We start from the raw sequence: 27,028 nt of genomic DNA on the forward strand, positions 1-27,028 counted from the left end.
TTAAAAGAATCAGAATAGTTGGTGCAATAATGAAAATACCATTTAGTGTTTCTTCTTCATTTTCAAACATTTCAATATATCACAACTAATTGCCTTGTAAAACAATTATCATTTCAATAATGGAAAATCTTGGTAGGTAAAAAAGAACATGGAAACTGTTATCTGTAGAAAACTCACTGTTTGATTGTTGACTACGCACCTATTAAAAGAGATGCTGTCAGCAGCTTAGGGTCATATGGACTCTTCCCACGGCCGTTTTCAAAATGTGAGTTCTCCAGCTTAAAAATATTGTCCTGTAGATTTTAAAAAAAGAGAGAAAAGGGTTTCCTTTATATATAAAAGGGAGTGTTTTCAACATATCAGTTAATCAAAGAGATGTCAAGTATTCATGTCCAACACAAGAGTTATTTTTATTTGTTCAAATTTCTAAGATGGCAAAAAAAATCAAGTGTATTGAAAGTAGGTAATGCAAGCCAAATATCTACTTAGCTTAATGATATTTAGTAGCAATTAGCACGTTACAAGTAATAATGTGTAAATGAACGATAAAGAACAGGATGTGTCATGATAAGAGGAGAGTGATTATTTTATCACACAGGTATGTTAAGATCTATCATAATGGCTTTTGAGGAAAGAATGTTAAACTTAAATAAAATGACTCATTTCCTTCCTTTGTAGAAGAGAAAAATAGCAATTCACTACGCTAGTTGTCTAGAATAAATTACACAATCTTGTCTGTATGTACTTTCCGGAATACATGCTAAATAGCCATCAAATTTATTTTCCCCACTATGTCCTTTGTACATCTTTGGTGGCTACATGCTTCTTGTGTATTTTTAAGTTACATCAGCAGCAGGTGAAGTGCCTGAAATGCCTCATTCACTTCTCTAAGAGGGAAATATCCCAGGTTAGGAGAGCAGCGTGCCTGGAGGTGCTGTCATTGGAATAACAAGCGCATTATTACCACGGGAAAGCCTGCTCTGTTGGGTCCCTAAGTACTCAGAAACAGGAATAAACTTTTGGCTACATATAAAAAATATACACATGTCTCAAGGTAGAATATGTGCAGGAAAGCGTGACATCAAAAATCTTGATAAGGAGATAACTAATTCATGCTTGAGACCCTGTTGTCAGAATGTGTCTACCTACTGCAATCTATTTGTGACAGTGGAGTAAATCTGGGGACATTTCTGAGCATTCTTTTAAGAACCAAGTGCCCTGGGAATTAATTAGATAAGAATATGTATGCTTTTTCCAGTAGCACATTAAGTTATCCACAGACTGAAATAAAATAGCTTTTTATTTTTTGGCAATTTCTCTACTATTCACATAAAAGTATTTTCTACCATCTTGGGAGAGTAAATGATGTCCATTTCATGATCAATAAGGATCGTTTTATTTAACATTTAATATTTCTGATGGAACTAATGGCAGGGTTTCAAATTATTACTCTTAAAACTCATTTGAATTAAGGACAAAAGTTAAAAAAGGAAGAAATTCCAAGTGTTCTGTTTTTATTACCGTGAATGAGAATTACTAATTCTATTCTTCTTTCTTTGCATTTATTCTGTATTTGGCAATTAGCTGTCCCGTACTAATGATATTTCTTTAGCTTAGTTCTAAAATCTCTACTGTGAAATAATTTATGGGCTTTCACAGAATTGTGCTAAGTTACAGTGGAAAACGCAATGAGCCAGGCACCAGACTTAGCTCTGGTTTTCTGGTCACCGTTTCATATCTCTGAGCCTCTAGTCCTAAAATGTCAGCGCAGATAAGGATATTTAACATCACAAGTTAATTGGGAGGGTTATATAATTTATTTGAACCATTTTAAAAGCAGCAAAATTTTTTAAATGCTTTTCATTTCTATTCTATTAATAATGTTAATATTGCCAGTACAACAAAATAATATGAAAATTAACACAGGTTGTTGCCATTATTTTCAACTTTCCTAACATAATATGAAAGAAATATTACATTAAGACATTTATATAAATCACTAAATTCCAAACATTTTCACAAATACAAATTTATCGTAGGCATTTAAATATTAAAATTATATGAAACAATATATTCTATTCAAAAACTTAGAAGAATCATTAAAGAAATACCCAGATATATGTGTGTTTTGATTAAAAATTAGGAAATAGTAAAAAGGAAACATAATAAAAGACATATACCCTATTGTCACAGTTCATACAAAATATTAAAATGTGTATATGTGACTATATATTACAGATTAAAAGAAGCAGCACAACGAAGTGGTAGTGTGGTAGAAATTATTGCTATAAATATTATCTTTTCTTGTACTCGAGAAGATATTTTACACTACTGATACAGACAGAGGTGCTATCTCCTCAAATCATAAGATACTTTATGTCTGGGATCATATGTCCAAGTTAATCAGACAATGCCAAGGTAGATGAGAAGTACTTCCAATTTCATGCAGTATTTGATTTACAAGGTAAAGGATTAGACCTCATAGGAAGAGAGGTTAAGCGTGTCAGTTATGGTTCAAGAGAAGATGAAAAACTATCCTTCGTCATGGTGTCAGGTAATCAAAGCTGGCATCCCTTTCCTTTCCTCCTTTTTGTTCAACCCCATAAATAAATACTAAGTTAGTCACCTCTTTTACTGATACATAATATGTTTCCTTTTAATATAACTCCTACCCAAATTTCTGGGAATCTACCCTGTAAATCTTCTATATTCTTACGTGATTCCATAGAGAATCAAAATAAATTGAATTTCCTTTCCAGTCTAGTGAGATGAGGATCTGAAATAAATATAATTTGATTTTTGGATAGGGAGATAAAATGACATTTCTTACACATGTTTGTAGTGTAAAATTCATGCCCATTACATGTAATAATGGACTTTAAGGATGTTGAAATCGGGCAGAACTGGGTGTTATCTCTGGCTATGCCTTTTATTAGCTCTGTGCCTCAGGCAAGTTCCTACACCCTTCTGAAACTCAGACTCCTGTAATAAGCAGATACGAAAATCCCATAGTTGAAGTGAAGAGTTCTTGTAATAATGTCTACAAAATATTTAGTATGCCCTTGAAACAGATTTATTAATTTCCCTTAACCATTGGTTATAGTCGTTACAGTAAACTTATTCTGTTCTACTATGATTGAAATATCTTATGTCACAGTGGAAATGCCAGTCTATATTTTTATCAGTCTTAATTATAAGGCGTGTTTGAAATATACGTAAATATTTCGACCTTTCACAATGCATTGAAAATTCTTCTTTCTTATAGGTAGAGGAGAAGCTAATTGAAAACATTTCATGAAAAAATAATTTAAATTAGAAAAAATACATTATTTTTCTAATATGTGACATTCTTTCAAACGGAATATAACTGCCAATTCATTAAAATATTTTCTTGAGAATCTCTAAAATTTACAACATAGAATGCGTGTGAAAATCATCAATTAAAACAGTGTCCTCTTTAATATATCTGACAAATTTAATGTCATTGATATAAAGAGACACTATATTGCTGTTTCTGTTATCTAATGAGCAAGACCTTAATTTAGATGTGTGAAGGTATTGAATTATCATGAAAGAACAGTGCTAATATAATTACATATTAACACCCTTTGTTATCATATGAAAAATATCACAGAGACCACTATCTAGCTTTACTTGGAAGGACTTTCAAAATCTGATTGCTACCCAGTGGATTTCTGTTTTGGAAGAGTGTAAAATAGATCACATATGCAAGTAATAAGACTGAAAATCCTAAGACCAATGTTTACAATTAAACTGTATAGCTTATATGTCTTACTTGGGCTGAAAGAGTTTTCACTGTAGAAATACATGAATAAAACTTTAGCTACACGGATTCTAATTGCTTTAGCAGATGCTATGAGCATATCATATAAGGTTTTGTGCTATATTTTATTACATGATTGCATCAGTTTTCAACGACTGTTTTTAGCTTTCAAGACCACTCTCTCCCCTTTGTCTTTTGGATTTCCTGAATGTTATTAGACTGTGGTGAGGTAAGGCATTAGAGGAAATAATAACTGTGCTAATGTCTAATCCAAAGTCTTATAAATTATAAACCATTGGTGACTTCATGGCAATAAATTTCCTAAATCTCAATCTTGTCCAAGTCATAAATTTAGGTAACAAAGTTGTAATTTTAGTTGTTTTATTTAATGATTAAAACATAAACGATGTTTGTAAAAGAAAAAGAAAGGAAAGGAAAAGAAAGGAAACCTTTATATATGTGATAGGATAAATATTTTAGGTGGGAAATTGCATAAAATTATGTGAAAACTAATAGTTGGACAGTATTGAAAGAATGCATATTATCATTTTTTTTTCAAATTGTATTTCCTGCCTTTCTGTTTCTCATAAAAGACACTTTCTATGTCAGTTATACTAAATTATTGAATATTCCCCTGGTCATGCCATCCTTTTCTCATCTCTGCCTGAGATCCCTTCATTCTGCTCTTACTCATCCTCAGCCCCCAACCTGAGGGTGACCTTCTTTTCCTTTGAGATTAAATTCAAAAGTCACTTCCTGGAAGTCTTCAGAGATTCCTGCTGATATAATTGGTTAGTCTTCCTTTCCACATACTTGAATTAACAATAGTATACAGGCAATAGCTATATAGGGTGAAACTACTGGCTTCAGCAAATAAAGAGTGTAATAAGATCTCAGAGGAAATATTGTGACATATTGCACTTTGACCAAAAGAGATCCTTCTGCAGATCAAATTTATCCATAATTTACTTTTCCTTAAAAGGCAACTTTAGATATACACTGTGCAATATTACAGTCACATGTTGCTTGTGGTTATTTAACTTTAATCAAAAAGAAAAATTCCATTCTCCAGCTTCATGAGTCACATTTCAAGATGTCAATAGTCACATGCAGCTAGTGGCTTCTATAATGGATAAAGGCAAATACAGAACATTTCCATTGAACAACACGTGTCCAAATCCTGAATCCTATGCCCTTAACAGCACACAATAGAGAGTCCACAGTCAGAGGACCTCCAGGAAGAGAAATTTTGACATCAGATCACAATCATAGTAGAAAAAGTCCATGAGATCTACAAGGAGGGATCACACTGAAAACATCAGTTTAGTTTTTGGGTTGTTTTTTTAGGCCAGGAGTTATGCCAAGTCATATTTAATGGTAGTACAGATGAACAAATACTCACTCTATTTTTCCTGTATGTCATTCTTCATGAACTTGGAGTCACTTTTCCCTAATCTAAGCAGGTACAAATTTTACCTATTATGTAAAGATTAGGCCATGATGCACAGTACATTAAATGTCCAGTTATTTTCCCCAGGAGAGAAAAATGTATTATCTCTGGAACTTGCATAGCAATCTATTCACATCTTTCTTCTGTTATTTTCTTTAAACTTCAAACTTGATATTTGGTGATGCATGTATTCCTATTTTTTATTAGATTTTTTTTAAAGGTAAGGGACAAATCTAACTGCATTTCTTTCAAATGTAAATATAGAGCTTTGCACTGAGTTAAAGCTCATAAAAGAATCAATGAATGAGTGAAAAAATTAGTAACTGGATGGAAGAGACTGTGGAAAAACTACATACAAAAAGTAGCAAAGACACATCCCAGGAGCTAATAATTTCGCCTTCAGGAGTTAATAATTTAAGGATCTGACACAGATGTGAACACAATTGTGTGGGAGATGTTAGCCTACAAAATTCAAATATTACCAAGTTTTAAAGTGAGTTTTAGGAAATATGATACTCTTTACCATCTTGGTGGTACGTGTGTTATTATTAATATATTATCGATGCTTACAGACTTCAAATATTAGTCTACTCTTGTTACAAAAGATTAAAAAATAAAACCTATAGTTTAAAGTCCCTTTACCTTTATACTAATCTTGCTCCTCTTTAGTTTTCACTGGGCCTTGTAATTCTTCACCTGATTTTTATATTAAGCTAATCAATAAATGTTACCCCTCTCAAAAGGGTCATCCTCACTGATAGGTAAAATTATCAAATTATTTATTTGTGGAACATAAACTTATTTCTGATTAATGTAATGTCTCTCCTGTGTATCCCATCATTCCAGTAGTTTTTTTCCTGACTTCTTTTGCTCAGTAGAAATTACTGCAGGCAGCTCTGGGATGTAGGCAAGTGGAGGAGCAAACTAGAGAAACTGCTTGGGTTTGTGAAATGTAATTTTTTGTTTATGGAAATACATAATTGATTTCTGATATTTTCACCATTGTATTTGTTTTTGAGGTTTTATTAATTTATGTAAGTCTTTGAAGCACTAATATAAATATTGATGACTCAGTAGATACATATCGAGCTGTTTCTATGTAAGATTTATATAGGTATTTGGAATATGGAGGTGGAAGATGTAGTTGCGAATCTCAAGGAGTACACCACAGAGTAGAACAAAAATTATATAACAATAATACATTATGTACACTATTATAGAGTTTATAAATTATTTGTTAGCTATTTTCATTTAAGTGTTAACATTGCCTTAAAACTTCATGTATATATTATTTCACTTAATCTTCATGACAACCCTACTATTATAATACCTGCTTTGCAGATGAGAAAACTGAGACATTTTGCATATAATAACAAATCACAAAGCTAATAATGGAGGGAATAAGAACTTGATAACATCTTTTTCCAAAAACATGGTTTTAACCACTATAAAAAATGCAGGATTCACAAACATAGTATTATTTACACAAAATAACACGCTAAAATAGTAGAAACAATTTTATTTTAGTATATTTATAATACACTAAAACTATTTTATTTTCGAGTATTCATAACACACTAAAATAGTAGAAACTGGAAACCATAAGAGTTCAATATGAGTGGAGTGAATGTTCTGTTTTAGTATATAAATAATACCTTTATTTGATTGAATTATTGAAAATATATTTTGTAGAAAGATGTGTGTGTGTGGGTGTGGGTGTGTGTGTCTGTGTGGACTGGATATGAGTGTAGGAGGCCCATAGAATCCACAGAGAGAGGGCAAAGGAAAGCAGGGAGACAGATTATTCTATCCAGAGGAAATAGCACCAGCAAAATTTCCAAAGAAAATAAATATAATTCATACTTGAAGAATAACATAAAGTTGAGTTTGGACAATGAAGAATATATACATACATTAAAAAGATGAAGCTGAAAAATAAATGTGGGGACCAAACTTTGGAGAGTTTTCTATGCCAAAATAAGCAATTTAGTCTGTATTCAGAAGGTGCCAGTGACACAGTGATAATTTTAGTTGCAGAACAATAGCATCAAAGAGGTGCAATATGATGATGAATCTGACAGGGACGATTTAGAGACACACAAGCCTGGTAGAGGGCAAAGAATGATTTGCCATAGCTTGGGAAGGGAAGAATTAGGTCTTTTTATGCATTACGGCCGTTTATAGGAATTTTAAGTGTTGTATGCTGCAACTTGGTCAAGTCACTTAGCTTCTTTAACTCATGTTTCTCAACATCTGTAGCATCAGAATCCTCTTTGATATTCCAACAAAGCTATGGCTTAAAAAAAGCTATTTTAAAAAAGCTTAAAAAATGAAGCAAACCATACATATGTTTTATCAGCAATCTTAGAAAGTTATGGACTTTATGTAGTCATGGTAAGAAGTTCTAAATTAATTATGCAAAGGTCTTTCCATTTCTAACACGGTGTAATTTTAAGGTCATATCACTCTGAACATCTACATTTACGTCTGCTTTCATTCCTTGTCTCCATCCTTGTAAATAAATGCAGAGATTATCCAGATTTTTAAAATACCTTTCCCTTTGCACTGTCTACATACTATTATATGGAATTCACTTATTTTTACAAATTCAATTATTGAACCTCAGCCCTCATTCTTCTGCTAATGAAATTGCTTAAACTTGGTTTCCTGACCTGTATGAAATTTCCTTACTTTCCGTAGTTATTTCAAAATTGCAAGCTATTAAGAGTCCTTGGATCTTCAAAAGAATATGAAAGCAATTACTAATTATAAGCTTCATAAAATTAGTCTGTCAGAAGTAGTTATTTAACAATATACATTGTGGGAAGATGCAAAGAAATGTAACCCTGATCTCTCTCACCAAGTGCTGAGGAATTTAAAACATAAACTCACACGAATAAAAGAAAGTATAATTTTCTGCCTTGTTTATAATGTATTAACCCTACTTTAGATTTAGCTATGATTTACAGCCATATTCCATTAGAATTTCACCTTTCCCTTCAATAAAGCAATAAATTGCTGCAAATAAGTTACTATTATAAATTGAAAGAAGAACTTCAGTGAAAGATAAAAGTTTAAGGAAGATGTGTACCTATAAGGAAATTTGGGTCTGAGTATATTAACTTTTTAATATTAATTAATAGTTTTGAGTAGCTTTAGATGTATAATAATTATAATATGTAGTTTTAAATCTAAAATGTAGTTGCTAACTAAAATGTTTTAATCATTAATTATAGTTATTTTGCTTACTCAAATAACAACCACTATTTTTTCAAAAACTCCACACTTTAGGAAAAAAATCTCAGCAACCACAACTACAAAGCAACCATAATTGCTTAATAATTGTTTTGACAAAAAATGCATTTTACCTATTAAACAGTAAAATTATTCCATCTATATAAATATGATCCAGTTTAATATTCATGTATAATCTGTATGATTGATCTTTAGTTGTATCTAGGCTAGAATTTATTTACTGATTAAAACCTCTGTTCCTAGAGAATCTCTACTAGAATCTAAAATAGAAGGAAAGATCATATTTATTATTGAGCTAGACAATATTCCCAGAAAGTTGATCTACAGGCTGAATCTAAGTAGGAATGCTTTGTCTCTGCCCTCATTGACCTCAACTTTTTTTTTTTTTTTTTTTTTTTTGAGACGTAGCTGTTGCCCAGGCTGGAGTGCAATGGGGTGATCTTGGCTCACTGCAACCTCCACCTCCCGGGTTCAAGTGATTCTTCTGCCTCAGCCTCCTAAGTAGCTGGAATTACAGGCACCTGCCACCATGCCAGGATAATTTTTTGTGTTTTTACTAGAGACGGGGTTTCACCATGTTGGCCAGGCTGGTCTCCAACTCCTGACCTCAGGTGATCCACCCACTTCAGCCTCCCAAGGTGCTGGGATTACAGGCATGAGTCACAGTTTTTTTTTTTTTTTTTTTTTTTTTTTTTTGCGACAGAGTCTGGCTCTATCACCCAGGCTGGAGTGCAGTGGCGCGATCTTGCCTCACTGCAAACTTTGCCTCTTGGGTTCAAGTGATTCTCCTGCCTCAGCCTCCCAAGTAGCTGTGATTACAGGCATGTGTCACTGCCCAGCTAATTTTTGTAGTTTCAGTAGAGATGGTGTTTCACCGTGTTGTCCAGGCTGGTCTCTAACTCCTGACCTCAAGTGATCTGCCCACCTTGGCCTCTCAAAGTGCTGGGATTACAGGAAGGAGCCACTGTGCCTGGCCATTGACTTCAACTTCTATTGTGTCCATTCAAGCACTTCTCTATTGTAGCAGAAATCTTACCTTTGATATTGGTCACCAGGCATTATATGGCTTTTCTGTGACTAAGAATTTCCCCATTACTTAACCTTTAAGGTGCATGTAGTAAAAATATTATGGTTTATCGACTATGAAATCTAGATTCTCTGCCTCATTGTAAAATTATTGATTGTATATTCTAAAACAAGTTTTAAAAATATCTTTGAAGTGTCAATATTCTTATCTAGGAAATGGAAATCCTCTACCGATTCCAGGATTAAATGAAATAAAAATATGTATTAACATAAGGAAGCATATGTAAAACCTATAGAAATTTAGTTAATTATAATTTATTACCACAGATACACTTACAGTACACTTATGGTGTAACTTTGTTATGATAGATAGCATGTGAATAATTCATTTTCTAGGATAATTATTGCTAATAACTGTTAGGCAGCGATCAGCCAAGAACAATCTTTTAAGTGCTTTGTAGATATTTACTTTTTTACCTTATAATGCCCCTTGAAATACATGGTGTGATTGTTCCACTGTTGTAGATAAAGTAGCAGAGACAGAGACAAAGTAAAGTAATGATTAATTTCACAAGCTGGTTTGTAGCAAAACCACATAACCTATTTCCAGAACAGTAGTTAGTGGAGAGATCATAAAAACCTGATTTTTTTTTTCGTACTTGATTTACTCAACTATGCTACTTTACTGATACACTTCAGACATAAAGAGTTGTTATACCATATATACTATCTCTTAATATGCCTTTGCAGTTCCTTTAGTTCAAGCATGTATTAGACCTTGAATTCATCTGAACTGAATTGACCGTGACAGATAGTGTTGTATTTAATATGGTCTTCAAGTTATACTGTTAACATAGTAAAGGTAAATAGAATGAATTAACATATTTTCTACTTTATTTGCAAAAATATATAAAGTCACTTTGTTTCCAAGTTTGTGAAAAGTTAGTATCATGTTACCCATTCCGATTCTAATACAATATGTACATGCACAGAACCCTTAGAGTTGGATTAAATAGGATTTGCCCTCTTAAATTTAAGGGACCTGAATTTATCTGGGTTCCTCCAAAAAACATTGGGGTCATAATTCATCTGCTTTTTGTCATCATTAAAATTAATGGTAGAATCCAAGGAAAACAGAAAGCATGTGTGTTCAAACTTCAAGTAGATTATGTTTTTAATAGGAGCTTAATTTGAGTTTATGCAGATATCATATGCCTGCCATGGTATAATTATTCAGCTATGAATGCCTGTTAACTCCCAAGATATATAACAATGAAAGGGAAAATTCTATCTTGGCTAGAATGAGAAAGTCCAGAACATGAACAATTTACTCTACAACATTTTGCCCCAGTGAGACCTGGTAAAGTAAGCTGAGTCAGAAAGCAAATCAATGGTCTACAAAAAGTAAAGTAATAGAACAATTGACTTGATCTCTTCATATGTGCATTTTAAGTCTTCTACACTCAAAACAGTTATTTTTATTTGTGATATTATAATTTCTTAAAGCATCAATGTTTTTAGTACTAAATTGTGAAAGTAAAGCTATTACTTTTTTATCACTTCTTTTTATAAACATGTTTGTCAAATCCACGATTAGACATCACTGGGAAATTTTATCAACCTAAATGTAAATATGTCAACAGAAAAGAGCATATGTCCTGTAAAAAGAATTGGAATCTAGTCATATGGTTTCTTTACATTTCAAGATTTTTTTCAGAGATGCCATCTGGGAAGTGACGAGGCCAAAAGTATTAACATTTTATTTATACCAAACTTTGTTTCAGCAAAGCCTTGTCATTCAAGCGCTGTCATAATGGTATGATGTAACTATATGATTTTCTTTTAGCAAATTAGCGAAGACTTCAAAAATAATTGTTATTTTGACAAAGTTATTCTGGGAAAGAGACAATTCTGTCAATTCTTAGCGATAATGCACATTTTAGAGAATAATTTGGGAATTTGGAGGATCGTTAAAAATGTCCGTACAATTTAACTTGATTATTTTACTGTAAATATATCTTTATGAAAAGAAAAAAGAAAAAAAAATCAAAGCAAGAAGTTCATCATGGTGAACTCAGTATTTAAAATATTGAAAAATTTTAATGCCAGTTGGGGGAAATGGCAAAGTATTGCCTATCTATGTAATTGAATATGAGATAGGTGTTAAAAACAGATGTTTAATAACTCTACTGTTTCATTGCAGAAGGAATATGGAATGCTGTGACAACTATTTAAGATGTGTGGAGAAACACTTTGAAGAAAATGCATTAAAATATTAGGTCTTTAACATATGGGATTTAGGAATTTATTCTATTCGTAAATTTTTTCTCTATTTAAAATATGTTTTACAAGGACCATACGAGACATGTATTACAATAAGTAGGGTCCCTGTATCCCGTTATGCAATTTCTTTAACTGACAGTGTATGGAGTGAATCTAGCCCAGAAACAGGCTTTATTTACTTGAGACAGAGTTGTGAAATCTTGAATTTGAAGGCCTTTTCATGAAACCTAAGGGCTTTTCAAGGGCGAATTTAAAATTTCAATTACTCCTTATTATTTTGCATTTTTAAAAAAATCTATTAAGATGTTTCTATATTTTTATATCAACTGACTGAGCACTGTAGACATTTGAGTTTGCAAGCCTTCTAAAGCATTGTAACTCATCTGATCTCCAAAACTACACTGCATTTATCTTCTAAATACTTGCCATTCTCTAGCTTTACTTCAAATAGCAAAGTTTTCAGAGGGTTGTGGTCCCGCTGTCCTATCTCATGGTAGAGGTACTATATAGTTTAGCAATTAATTATGGTTGGACAAGGAAGTTAATGGGAACTTCAAAGTGATTTGAAACTCTAGTTTAATTGTCATAGTATCATAAATCTCCATAGCTTTTCACTCATTGCTTTATTATTATATATATGTAATTATGTAATATATATGTATATATGTTTTATATGTATACAGACACACACATACTGCTATTTAACACTATGTCTCTGTTTTATTTAGAAAAGGAAAACTGTTTCAAATATTTATGTCTACATTAAGGGTTGAACTGTAGGGATATATATTTAATGATTTCAAAATACAGGCAGGGCGGTTCTTAGTTATCTAGATATTAAGTGACTTATTTTGCTATCAACTTAATCACCATAGAGGGTACTCTGTATTACCTGTTGAATTGCTTTTAGGTCATTATTTATAATCCACTATAATTAATACTTGAATTATTTATAAATAATTTATCTCACTGGTAAAAATTTTTGTCTAGAGAGCAAGACATCTTTGCATCAAACAAACAATTATGATTACATCATCTATAATGAATCAGGCATTTAATTTGTTTTTTTAACTACAATGTTTGATGTTAAAAATTATACTGTGGGCTTAAAATTAGCATTCATATTTATTGGACATTTATCACTCCAAATTATATTTTCATTTGGAGAAAACATATTAAATATTTATTATAAATTATTTTGAGTAGTTGAAAGTTTGATTAATATCTTACTCAACTTACTAATTGCAACTTACAATTATTTAAAAATATACTTTAATCTCTGTGATTAAGAACTTTTAAAGTTTACATGTGGGGACAATATTAACACAAATAAAAATATAAAAATAGTAAAAATAATTAATTACTGTAAGTTATGATATAAATTCCTATATAATTTGTGTTACATTTGTTCAAATTAAAACAATGCAAGGTTTAAATAAGTTGAAGAAAGAATGCACATGATTCATATCTATATATGAGATCATTGCATATATATATAGTATATGTTAATTATCTTTGTAGCTAGATCTAGATATAGATCTATATTTAGAAGAATGATCCAACCTGAAGAGTAGACTGATAGGGGCATGATAGGGAAAAAAATTGGGGCATATTTATGTTTTCGAGCTGTCTAGGCACCATTGAATTAAAAAAAAACTGGTAAAAATTTCCCAAGCTCGTGTGTTACCAATGTTGATGAGTAATACAAACAATTATAGTCGGTTAGCCCCTAAAAACTATGCAAGCAAATAAATAAACTGAATGGAAATATGCAGATATTAAAACATTACTTTGGACTACTTATTACATCCATATATACATTTGTACAAATGTACAAATAAACGTACAAATAAAACATGTTTTATCTCATATATTTTAAGTAACATATAAATATGCATATGACTTAATGTTACATGTTATATTTATAATCTCTTACATATGCTCTTTTGTTTACAAATATTTAAACATCTAGATACACAAAAAACAACAATGTCTATTTTTGAAGTTAAGAATAAAGAAACATTTAATTATCGGATTAACTAAAAGTTTCCCTGTTTTAATTTTAATTTATGCTCTCCTCCTTATTTTTGTTTTTATTTTTTATAACACTGCTGGAAACAAGGCTAAGGGTGGTTTGCCCCAAAGTGGTAGAAGAAAAGGACTTAAAAATGAATTTTACCTTTTGAGTACCTTATCTGTCTGACTCATGGTTTTGCTTTAATGTCATTCTTTTCTAAATTGTATCATCCTAGTGATCTATTGTATTGACATGTCCTTGAGTACACAGAAGCAAGAGGTATATGATGTTGAAAGATAACATATTATATGTGTTTCATTCATTTCCAATTGTAAACTATCTGAGCTATGTTCTAGCTACAGAGCTACATGACAAGAATGAGCAGCAGGAAGTGGGAAGTGGAACATGGAAGGAACCTAATTTGCTATTAACAGATCATAAGAAAGGAGTGCAAAAGATAACAAAAAAGACACTGGGTACATTGTGAAGTAGTAACTCCTGAGAAATTAAAGTAACTTCTAATATTATAATCGTAACTCCAAAAATTCTTTATTACTAAATAAAACAAAAACTACTTGGAAAATAAATATATTTTAAGTCATCTTTATTTATGATCATGTATAAAGACACTATTCCTTACTTTGAAAAGAAAAGGTTATATTTTGTTAAACTTGAAATAATTTAGTCTCAAGGTCCTTTTTAAGGATTGATTAAGAAAAACCTAGGAGCATGTTAAATATGGAATATCTACAAGCAAAGTCAAAGATGCTGTTAGATTTCGAGTTCAAATAATTTCTATAAATTACTGCTATTACTCAAACTCAAAAAAAGTCAGTAGAAAAGCTAGATTTTGGCTTTGGCAAAATTAAAATATTGCAGATGTCATCATCTCAGAGCCATCATCTATACCTAAAAATGCAGACATTCAAATCTTGTCTCCTTTTTACAGGGTCACTTAAATAATGTATGATGCCAATTGACAGTGATATTCATACCTGTATTAAAATAATTATAATAAAAATAGAAGTTTCATTCCCTAAATTTTATGTAATAATTTGAGTCATTTGGACATTTATCTTCACAGTAATATATAACAACATTTTAAAAACTTAGACTGTCAAAATGTAAACCAGGCCCAAACTTGATTGAAAACCGATGAATTAAAATTTTATGGTAAATAAACCAATGTATGATAAGATTTCCTATCTTTAAATCTGTATTAAAGGGCATTAAATGATGGGCATCTGATATGAGATGCTTTATTTGTACATATATATATACACACACACATATTTGTACTTTATTATATACTATTATTATATTGAATACTAATTTGAAACCGTATTTCTTTTTCTTTTTTTTTTCTTTGTACTTATTGTGGATACATAATAGTTGTACATATTATGGGGTAAATGTGATGTTTTGACGCTAGTACACAATGTATAATGATAAATCAGGGTAATTGGGATATCTATCACCTTAGGCATTCATCATTTTTTTGTGTTAGGAACATTCCAATTCTACCCTATCAGGTGTTTTGAAATATACAATAAATTGTTGTTAACTAAAGTCCTCCTATTGTGCTATCAATCACTAAATCTTATTCCTTCTATTTAATTGTATTTTTGTTCCCATTAACCATTCCCTCTTCATTTCTACCTCCCGACTATTCTTCCTAGCCTCTGGTAACCATCACCTGATTTCTTTTAAAATTTGCTATACAATTGTATATCAATTCAAATAATGGCAAAATAATGCCTGACTCAGGTAAGTAATAACCATGACTTTTAAGTAATAAAGACTTTTTTATCTTAACATTTTATATAATTCATCCAAATATACAAAAACACTAAAGTTCAGAGAAATTAAGTGACTGTTCAATATCAAGATTCAAAGTTTTCAAATCTTTTCCACTAAATAATTTGGCTCTTTCCATGGTAACCTCTGTGGGTTACTGTCATATTTATTATAAGTTCATAGCTAATGATATAAAAGGCATTATTCCATTCACAATAACAGCTAAATCTCCAGTGTCACTACTAATTATATTATATTTCTTTTTGCTGACCTGTTTCAAGTCCAAATTTCTGCTTGGCTGAGCATCACTGATCATACAAGCAGTGGCCAAAGGGTAGGTCTAAAAGCACCAATCGTTTCAATGCAATTTCAGCTGGTCATATATGTTTAATGCCTTTTGATTTTTGAGTTTAATCTGGAAGAACCATGTATAACTTATCTTTTTTTTTTTAATTTATTTATTATTATTATACTTTAAGTTGTAGGGTACATGTGCATAACGTGCAGGTTTGTTACATATGTATACTTGTGCCATGTTGGTGTGCTGCACCCATCAACTCGTCATTTACATCAGGTATAACTCCCAATGCAATCCCTCCCCCCTGCCCCCTCCCCATGATAGGCCCCTGTGTGTGATGTTCCCCTTCCTGAGTCCAAGTGATCTCATTGTTCAGTTCCCACCTATGAGTGAGAACATGCGGTGTTTGGTTTTCTGTTCTTGTGATAGTTTGCTAAGAATGATGGTTTCCAGCTGCATCCATGTCTCTACAAAGGACACAAACTCATCCTTTTTGATGGCTGCATAGTATTCCATGGTGTATATGTGCCACATTTTCTTAATCCAATCTGTCACTGATGGACATTTGGGTTGATTCCAAGTCTTTTCTATTGTGAATAGTGCTGCAATAAACATACGTGTGCATGTGTCTTTATAGCAGCATAATTTATAATCCTTTGGGTATCTACCCAGTAATGGGATGGCTGGGTCATATGGTACATCTAGTTCTAGATCCTTGAGGAATCGCCATACTGTTTTCCATAATGGTTGAACTAGTTTACAATCCCACCAACAGTGTAAAAGTGTTCCTATTTCTCCACATCCTCTCCAGCACCTGTTGTTTCCTGACTTTTGAATGATCGCCATTCTAACTGGTGTGAGATGGTATCTCATTGTGGTTTTGATTTGCATTTCTCTGATGGCCAGTGATGATGAGCATTTTTTCATGTGTCTGTTGGCTGTATGAATGTCTTCTTTTGAGAAATGTCTGTTCATATCCTTTGCCCACTTTTTGATGGGGTTGTTTGTTTTTTTCTTGTAAATTTGTTGGAGTTCTTTGTAGGTTCTGGATATTAGCCCTTTGTCAGATGAGTAGATTGCAAAAATTTTCTCCCATTCTGTAGGTTGCCTGTTCACTCTGATGGTAGTTTCTTTTGCTGTGCAGAAGCTCTTTAATTTAATGAGATCCCATTTGTCAATTTTGGCTTTTGCTGCCGTTGCTTTTGGTGTTTTAGACATGAAGTCTTTGCCCATGCCTATGTCCTGAATGGTACTACCTAGGTTTTCCTCTAGGATTTTTATGGTATTAGGTCTAACATTTAAGTCTCTAATCCATCTTGAATTAATTTTCGTATAAGGAGTAAGGAAAGGATCCAGTTTCAGCTTTCTACTTATGGCTAGCCAATTTTCCCAGCACCATTTATTAAATAGGGAATCCTTTCCCCATTTCTTGTTTCTCTCAGGTTTGTCAAAGATCAGATGGCTGTAGATGTGTGGTATTATTTCTGAGGACTCTGTTCTGTTCCATTGGTCTATATCTCTGTTTTGGTACCAGTACCATGCTGTTTTGGTTACTGTAGCCTTGTAGTATAGTTTGAAGTCAGGTAGCGTGATGCCTCCAGCTTTGTTCTTTTGACGTAGGATTGTCTTGGAGATGCGGGCTCTTTTTTGGTTCCATATGAACTTTAAAGCAGTTTTTTCCAATTCTGTGAAGAAACTCATTGGTAGCTTGATGGGGATGGCATTGAATCTATAAATTACCTTGGGCAGTATGGCCATTTTCACAATATTGATTCTTCCTATCCATGAGCATGGTATGTTCTTCCATTTGTTTGTGTCCTCTTTGATTTCACTGAGCAGTGGTTTGTAGTTCTCCTTGAAGAAGTCCTTTACATCCCTTGTCAGTTGGATTCCTAGGTATTTTATTCTCTTTGAAGCAATTGTGAATGGAAGTTCATTCCTGATTTGGCTCTCTGTTTGTCTGTTACTGATGTATAAGAATGTTTGTGATTTTTGCACATTAATTTTGTATCCTGAGACTTTGCTGAAGTTGCTTATCAGCTTAAGGAGATTTTGGGCTGAGACAATGGGGTTTTCTAAATATACAATCATGTCATCTGCAAACAGGGACAGTTTGACTTCTTCTTTTCCTAACTGAATACCCTTGATTTCTTTCTCTTGCCTAATTGCCCTAGCCAGAACTTCCAACACTATGTTGAATAGGAGTGGTGAGAGAGGGCATCCCTGTCTTGTGCCAGTTTTCAAAGGGAATTTTTCCAGTTTTTGCCCATTCAGTATGATATTGGCTGTGGGTTTGTCATAAATAGCTCTTATTATTTTGAGGTACGTTCCATCAATACCGAATTTATTGAGCGTTTTTAGCATGAAGGGCTGTTGAAATTTGTCAAAAGCCTTTTCTGCATCTATTGAGATAATCATGTGGTTCTTGTCTTTGGTTCTGTTTATATGCTGGATTATGTTTATTGATTTGCATATGTTGAACCAGCCTTGCATCCCAGGGATGAAGCCCACTTGATCATGGTGGATAAGCTTTTTGATGTGTTGCTGAATCCGGTTTGCCAGTATTTTATTGAGGATTTTTGCATCGATGTTCATCAGGGATATTGGTCTAAAATTCTCTTTTTTTGTTGTGTCTCTGCCAGGCTTTGGTAGCAGGATGATGTTGGCCTCATAAAATGAGTTAGGGAGGATTCCCTCTTTTTCTATTGATTGGAATAGTTTCAGAAGGAATGGTACCAACTCCTCCTTGTACCTCTGGTAGAATTCAGCTGTGAATCCATCTGGTCCTGGACTTTTTTTGGTTGGTAGGCTATTAATTATTGCCTCAATTTCAGAGCCTACTATTGGTCTATTCAGGGATTCAACTTCTTCCTGGTTTAGTCTTGGAAGAGTGTAAGTGTCCAGGAAATTATCCATTTCTTCTAGATTTTCCAGTTTATTTGCGTAGAGGTGTTTATAGTATTCTCTGATGGTAGTTTGTATTTCTGTGGGGTCGGTGGTGATATCCCCTTTATCATTTTTTATTGCGTCTATTTGATTCTTCTCTCTTTTCTTCTTTATTAGTCTTGCTAGTGGTCCGTCAATTTTGTTGATCTTTTCAAAAAACCAACTCCTGGATTCATTGATTGTTTGGAGAGTTTTTTGTGTCTCTATCTCCTTCAGTTCTGCTCTGATCTTAGTTATTTCTTGCCTTCTGCTAGCTTTCGAATGTGTTTGCTCTTGCTTCTCTAGTTCTTTTAATTGCGATGTTAGAGTGTCAATTTTAGATCTTTCCTGCTTTCTCTTGTGGGCATTTAGTGCTATAAATTTCCCTCTACACACTGCTTTAAATGTGTCCCAGAGATTCTGATATGTTGTATCGTTGTTCTCATTGGTTTCAAAGAACATCTTTATTTCTGCCTTCATTTCATTATGTACCCAGTAGTCATTCAGGAGCAGGTTGTTCAGTTTCCATGTAGTTGAGCGGTTTTGATTGAGTTTCTTAGTCCTGAGTTCTAGTTTGATTGCACTGTGGTCTGAGAGACAGTTTGTTATAATTTCTGTTCTTGTACATTTGCTGAGGAGTGCTTTACTTCCAATTACGTGGTCAATTTTGGAGTAAGTACGATGTGGTGCTGAGAAGAATGTATATTCTGTTGATTTGGGGTGGAGAGTTCTATAGATGTCTATTAGGTCTGCTTGCTGCAGAGATGAGTTCAATTCCTGGATATCCTTGTTAACTTTCTGTCTCGTTGATCTGTCTAATGTTGACAGTGGAGTGTTGAAGTCTCTCATTATTATTGTATGGGAGTCTAAGTCTCTTTGTAAGTTTCTAAGGACTTGCTTGATGAATCTGGGTGCTCCTGTATTGGGTGCATATATATTTAGGATAGTTAGTTCTTCCTGTTGAATTGATCCCTTTACCATTATGTAATGGCCTTCTTTGTCTCTTTTGATCTTTGATGGTTTAAAGTCTGTTTTATCAGAGACTAGTATTGCAACCCCCGCTTTTTTTTGTTCTCCATTTGCTTAGTAAATCTTCCTCCATCCCTTTATTTTGAGCCTATGTATGTCTCTGCGTGTGAGATGGGTCTCCTGAATACAGCAGACTGATGGGTCTTGACTCTTGATCCAGTTTGCCAGTCTGTGTCTTTTAATTGGAGCATTTAGTCCATTTACATTTAAGGTTAAGATTGTTATGTGTGAACTTGATCCTGCCATTATGATATTAACTGGTTATTTTGCTCGTTAGTTGATGCAGTTTCTTCCTAGCCTCGATGGTCTTTACATTTTGGCATGTTTTTGCAATGGCTGGTACCGGTTGTTCCTTTCCATGTTTAGTGCTTCCTTCAGGGTCTCTTGTAAGGCAGGCCTAGTGGTGACAAAATCTCTAAGCATTTGCTTATCTGTAAAGGATTTTATTTCTTCTTCACTTATGAAACTTAGTTTGGCTGGATATGAAATTCTGGGTTTAAAATTCTTTTCTTTAAGAATGTTGAATATTGGCCCCCACTCTCTTCTGGCTTGAAGAGTTTCTGCCGAGAGATCTGCTGTTAGTCTGATGGGCTTCCCTTTGTGGGTAACCCGACCTTTCTCTCTGGCTGCCCTTAAGATTTTTTCCTTCATTTCAACTTTGGTGAATCTGGCAATTATGTGTCTTGGAGTTGCTCTTCTCGAGGAGTATCTTTGTGGCGTTCTCTGTATTTCCTGGATTTGAATGTTGGCCTGCCCTACTAGGTTGGGGAAGTTCTCCTGGATGATATCCTGAAGAGTGTTTTCCAACTTGGTTCCATTTTCCCCCTCACTTTCAGGCACCCCAATCAGACATAGATTTGGTCTTTTTACATAATCCCATACTTCTTGCAGGCTTTGTTCATTTCTTTTTCTTCTTTGTTCTTTTGGTTTCTCTTCTCGCTTCATTTCATTCATTTGATCCTCAATCGCAGATACTCTTTCTTCCAGTTGATCGAGTCGGTTACTGAAGCTTGTGCATTTGTCACGTATTTCTCGTGTCATGGTTTTCATCTCTTTCATTTCGTTTATGACCTTCTCTGCATTAATTACTCTAGCCATCAATTCTTCCACTTTTTTTTCAAGATTTTTAGTTTCTTTGCGCTGGGTACGTAATTCCTCCTTTAGCTCTGAGAAATTTGATGGACTGAAGCCTTCTTCTCTCATCTCGTCAAAGTCATTCTCTGTCCAGCTTTGATCCGTTGCTGGCGATGAGCTGCGCTCCTTTGCCGGGGGAGATGCGCTCTTATTTTTTGAATTTCCAGCTTTTCTGCCCTGCTTTTTCCCCATCTTTGTGGTTTTATCTGCCTCTGGTCTTGATGATGGTGATGTACTGATGGGGTTTTGGTGTAGGTGTCCTTCCTGTTTGATAGTTTTCCTTCTAACAGTCAGGACCCTCAGCTGTAGGTCTGTTGGAGATTGCTTGAGGTCCACTCCAGACCCTGTTTGCCTGGGTATCAGCAGCAGAGGCTGCAGAAGATAGAATATTTCTGAACAGCGAGTGTACCTGTCTGATTCTTGCTTTGGAAGCTTCCTCTCAGGGGTGTACTCCACCCTGTGAGGTGTGGGGTGTCAGACTGCCCCTAGTGGGGGATGTCTCCCAGTTAGGCTACTCAGGGGTCAGGGACCCACTTGAGCAGGGAGTCTGTCCCTTCTCACATCTCAACCTCCGTGTTGGGAGATCCACTGCTCTCTTCAAAGCTGTCAGACAGAGTCGTTTGCGTCTGCAGAGGTTTCGGCTGTGTTTGTTATTGCCCTGTCCCCAGAAGTGGAGTCTACAGAGACAGGCAGGTTTCCTTGAGCTGCTGTGAGCTCCACCTAGTTCGAGCTTCCCAGCAGCTTTGTTTACCTACTTAAGCCTCAGCAATGGCGGGCTCCCCTCCCCCAGCCTCGCTGCTGCCTTGCCGGTAGATCACAGACTGCTGTGCTAGCAATGAGGGAGGCTCCGTGGGTGTGGGACCCTCCCGGCCAGGTGTGGGATATGATCTCCTGGTGTGCCTGTTTGCTTAAAGCGCAGTATTGGAGTAGGAGTTACCCAATTTTCCAGGTGTTGTATGTCTCAGTTCCCCTGGCTAGGAAAAGGGATTCCCTTCCCCCTTGCGCTTCCCAGGTGAGGCAATGCCTCGCCCTGCTTCAGCTCTCGCTGGTCGGGCTGCAGCAGCTGACCAGCACCGATCGTCCGGCACTCCCCAGTGAGATGAACCCAGTACCTCAGTTGAAAATGCAGAAATCACCGGTCTTCTGTGTCGCTCGCGCTGGGAGTTGGAGACTGGAGCTGTTCCTATTCGGCCATCTTGCTCCGCCCCCTGAACCATGTATAACTTTTCTACAGTTCTCTATTCCTTTCAAGTCACTAAGAAGTATTTATTTACTTATTTTCCTAATAATGCTTTCAAAAAACTGATTATAAAAGCCAGACAATGACTACCTGGCTATTGTTTTTACTTAGTCTTTGAAATTATTTTGAATGGTCAAATAGTTATAAGAAAAAATCATATTTATATTTTGTTTGAAAACAATTATGAAATTAGCAGGGGTAATAAAAATGACACAGTAGGAAAAATATGTCTAACTAGTGAATTGTAATTCTATTCATGCGGTATTACAAATTTTCATTCAGAAACTTTTGAAAATAGAAAGGATACCAGTCAGTTTGTTCAACAGAGACTGTAAATTGAGAATAAATGTAAAAAAAATAGCTAAAATCATTTACAATGTAATCTGGTCACTCCAATGTTCCATAACATAAATCATAAAATAATTCTTATTCTATTGTGTTTAGAATGCCTAATGGCTAATTTGAAATTGAAAGTATTTGGGGGGAAAATGAATTTAGTACATTAAATGGTTAGCAAAATAACTGTGGCTGTTCTATATGACATAAAAAAGTTATTTTAAGAAACACAAAACACTTTTTTATAGGGCTTCTTATTTTGTGGTTTTAAAAAATCAGCATTCCTGGAATTTGACCTTAATTTCCCATCATTTAAATGTATGTTCCCTGATTTGGCATGTATTGGAAAGCTAGCTCTTGTTTATTTGAAGACACTGAAATATTGCTAATTCCAAGACAGTATGTGTAGGGAAAAATGGAAAACTTAGCTTTACAGTTGATTACTACAGAGCCACAACAATATCTGTTTGCCTAAAATATCCTGTTGCTTAAGTCAAAATCTCTGACCTTAAACAAAATAAGATAGAGATCTAATCACAATGGTAAGTGAATTATTATTTTTTTCTTTATAGATACATTTAGAAAGGGATCTCTTTCAAATAAAGAGGATGTCTATGTAATGTAAGACCTACCAATGTGGATTTCTCAAGGAATGTTAAGAATAAGGGTCAAACATAAACATGTGTCAGTATTAGCGAGGGTGGATGCTTCATTGGGAATGAGATTTTTTTTTTTTTTTTTTTTTTTGTGGCTAACTACATCAATGGACTGCATTGAAGTTTAGGAGGAGCAAAGGGAGGATGAGTGGGGGTGTCATAGGAAATGAGAACATAGATGTAGGAGGATATCATATTACACAGGGATTTGAAACTGACCATAAAATCGTAGACACTATTCTGGGAGAAAAAAAAAAGTAAACTGGTGGGCTGGATGAGAGCAATGAGTGAACACATATGGAAGTAAAAAAACTGTAGCAATACCAGTACAAGAGAAATAATGATAGGAACTGAACTGAAGAATATCCCGAATCATGCGCTAAAGCTATAAACTATAGCACAACTGTGAATTTTAAAATGTTTATTTTTTTTGCAAATAAAAAATGTCTGTTAACATTTAACAGGGAAAAAATGATTAGAAACATGGAATCAATTTGTTGAACTATTTATATCATAATATTAATTTCCTCTATAACACCCTTTATTTTATCCTACTTTTTTGGTATCTTTCTTAACCTTTTAAGGTAAATGAAGCCAGCATTCTCCTCTAAACTTTTGCATCTTCCTTTTCCTTTTAAAAATAAATGAAGCAAAATGGAAAAGATGCATATGCATGGGTTGTCAGAAAGTAAAGTTTTGTTTTTAGTCAGAAGCTCTGACATATCCTCTTTTTTGGAAGAGATGTACAACTGAACCTTAAATATATTGTCAACCCAAACTGTTTGGTTCCCACAATTTTCTTTTTGCCATTATTGGACACACTGTAAGAGTTTCAGCTTCTAAAGATATGTAGCCACACGGAATCAGGGAAGGGGCCAGAATAATGCTATTTTTCCTGCTCTTCTACTACTGTTGCTATTATAAATGCTCTATGAGTGCTCTGTGTGATAAAGTCACAGAACCAGAGAATGTATGTCAAAGGCAGAAAGTCTGCTGCTGATGTGACTACTACAATCACTACTACTACTGTCAACCTTTGTCAGCACTCTCCCTGGTACAAGCATTAAACTATAGCAGCACAAGCTGAGAACACAGCGCTGGGTCCTGCACTGGTTCCTACAACAGTCTCTAGATTTAGCATACCTGACTTTGAGTCCAGAATCTGCTGCTCTGTAGTTGTGTAATCATGACCTTAATCTCCTTAAGGCTGTTTATTCCTATGTGATGATAACATATACACTCTTAACTATTATTATTATTTTTAATATTTCATATTATATTTATAATCCTCACAATTCTCACAAAAATAAAGGTCGCTTATGCTCCAGAGGGCACAACTCATAATTAACTATGCCTGAATTTATAATAATTATATGCATGGCCAAGATAGGCATAACTGTTCGAGTTGTCGCCATATGAAATATATGATTTTTACAAATTCATAGCACAAAAGATGTGGTTGGTATACTGAAGAAATATTCTGGGAACAAGAAACTATTATTTCTAATCTTACTCTGCCACAAGTTGTCTTAACTTCTTTCTTCTTAGGTTCAAAATGATAACGAGGGGTCTGGTTAATCTGCTGGCTATGGGTTAACAAATGATAGAGCTGAGAAACAAAGGTAAGTCCTGATTTTTTCAAAGAATTAATTGGGAAACAGATTTCATACCTATAAAGATAAATTTAGTGGTCACACAACTTATTTTGTCTCCTGACCAAACTCTCTTGAATTTGACTCTTTTCACCATCAAATTTCATAACATAAGTCATTTTATACTTGCTGTTTTCCCTCAATTACCCCTTGTACATTAACACTTTATTCTGAATTTCATTCCACTCTTCCACTAAAAGGTCGTATAAGAAAGCACCAATGACTTTCTTGTTCCAACTCCCCTGGAGTTTTCACAAGTCTTTTATTGTTGCTTCTTTGAATATTAAAATTCTGAGTGCCTATTTATTTATTTATTTGTTTATTTTTATTTATTTTGACAGAGTCCTGCTCTGTCGCCCAGACTGGAGTGCAGTGGCGCAATCTCGGTTCACCGCAACCTCCGCCTTTTGGGTTCAAGCAATTCTCCTGCCTCACACTCCCGAACAGCTGGGACTACAGGCACCTGCCACCATGTCTGGTTAATTTTTTTTATTTTTAGTAGAGACAGGGTTTCACCATGTTGGTAAGGCTGGTCTCAAACTCCTGACCTCATGTGATCCACCCGCCTTGGCCTCCCAAAGTGCTGAAATTACAGTCATGAGCCACCGCGCCTGGCCCTGAGTGCCTATTTTAAGTTACGGTTTTCCTTTTGACTCTACTCTGTATTTGTTCTGTCCCATCTCTATTTTTATTGTCCATTTCATTTAATACTTCCTTCGGTTTCTTAATCACTCCTCCCCCAGCTTAATTAAAGTATCTTTAGTAAGATTCAGTCTTTGGCTTTCTTCCATTGTCTCTCTCTAATAATATCAGTAATATTGAATTATTACTCCGAACTTAAAAGTTATTGATACCTCTCCTCCTCCTTTTTCCTTTTAGCTCAATACTAGCCTAAGTCATGGCTTGCTTGGATGCCCCTTCCCAATCTTAACCTCAACAGAGTGAAAGTCAAGCGTGTACCTTCTTACCTCAAACACCAGGATCCTATTGTCAGGCTAGTTCTCCTAATGATGCTCCAAATCTTAGCAATAAATCATTATTATTCATTACCCACATTAAAAGCTTAGAACATGCTTTTGGCTTATCACGTTCATGTGTTCTTTATCATATCTTTTTATCCTTTACAAAGGAGCTCATACATACATACATATATATATATATATATATATATATATATTTTTTTTTTTTTTTCACACTCACCTTTCAAGTATTGGCTGTGCTTACATTAACTAGATTTTTTGCCCAGCTTCCTGATGGACTTCTTTGGTGCTCTATCCTTCTTTATCCAATTACTTCATCGCATACTCCAATAAACTTTATAATGCATGCTTTCATCATGTTAAGTAGCTACTCAGTAATTCTCAGCAGCTCTCTCTTTTCATATACATGATTTTCTTTCAAGATTCTTCATAATTTGACTTAATCCAAATCATCAAATTTGTCTTTCTACTATTTTGTAATATTCAAAATGGTTTGTAAAGAACATTCTCTTTATTATGCAACAAAGATGGTACATTTGCTCTTATTTTTATGTCTTTTTTGTTGTATTATTCTTTTTTTTTTTTTTTTTTTTTTTTTGAGACGGAGTCTCGCTCTGTCGCCCAGGCTGGAGTGCAGTGGCCGGATCTCAGCTCACGGCAAGCTCCGCCTCCCAGGTTCACGCCATTCGGCTGCCTCAGCCTCCCGTGTAGCTGGAACTACAGGTGCCCGCCACCTCGCCCGGCTAGTTTTTTATATTTTTTTAGTAGAGACGGGGTTTCACCGTGTTAGCCAGGATGGTCTCGATCTCCTGACCTCGTGATCCGCCCGTCTCGGCCTCCCAAAGTGCTGGGATTACAGGCTTGAGCCACCGCGCCCGGCCGTTTTGTTGTATTATTCTTAATGAAAATATTTACGTTGTTCCATCCATTTATCCAAATATTTCCAGGCCATTATCAGTAGTTTATCATAGTTACTGTATTAAGAGGTTAGTACTCATAAGGATCTGAGTTCAAATCATGGCTCTGTGATTCCTTAAATGTGTGATTTTGTGTTATTTCACATTTAATTCTCATTTTTCTCATCTATAAAATGCAAAAATCCCATCTGCCTATTTAGAATGTTACAGGAATTACATGAAATTGGCATAGTGTGTAGACATGGAGTC

General features: G+C 34.4%; 1 protein-coding gene across 4 annotated transcripts in view; it reads right to left on the bottom strand.

Moving 5' to 3' along the window:
- The window catches only part of LOC105475417 (semaphorin 3A), a 539,208-nt gene that overhangs the window by 92,704 nt on the left and 419,476 nt on the right, over nt 1-27,028 (bottom strand). For all 4 annotated transcript variants that reach the window (XM_011730630.3, XM_011730633.3, XM_011730632.3 and 1 more), the window contains one exon: nt 200-293. In XM_011730630.3, coding sequence (XP_011728932.2) covers nt 200-293 — 94 coding nt within the window. The remainder of the gene's footprint in view (nt 1-199; nt 294-27,028) is intronic.

The sequence above is a fragment of the Macaca nemestrina genome, chromosome 4 (genome assembly GCF_043159975.1).
Source record: "Macaca nemestrina isolate mMacNem1 chromosome 4, mMacNem.hap1, whole genome shotgun sequence".
Lineage (NCBI taxonomy): Eukaryota > Metazoa > Chordata > Mammalia > Primates > Cercopithecidae > Macaca > Macaca nemestrina.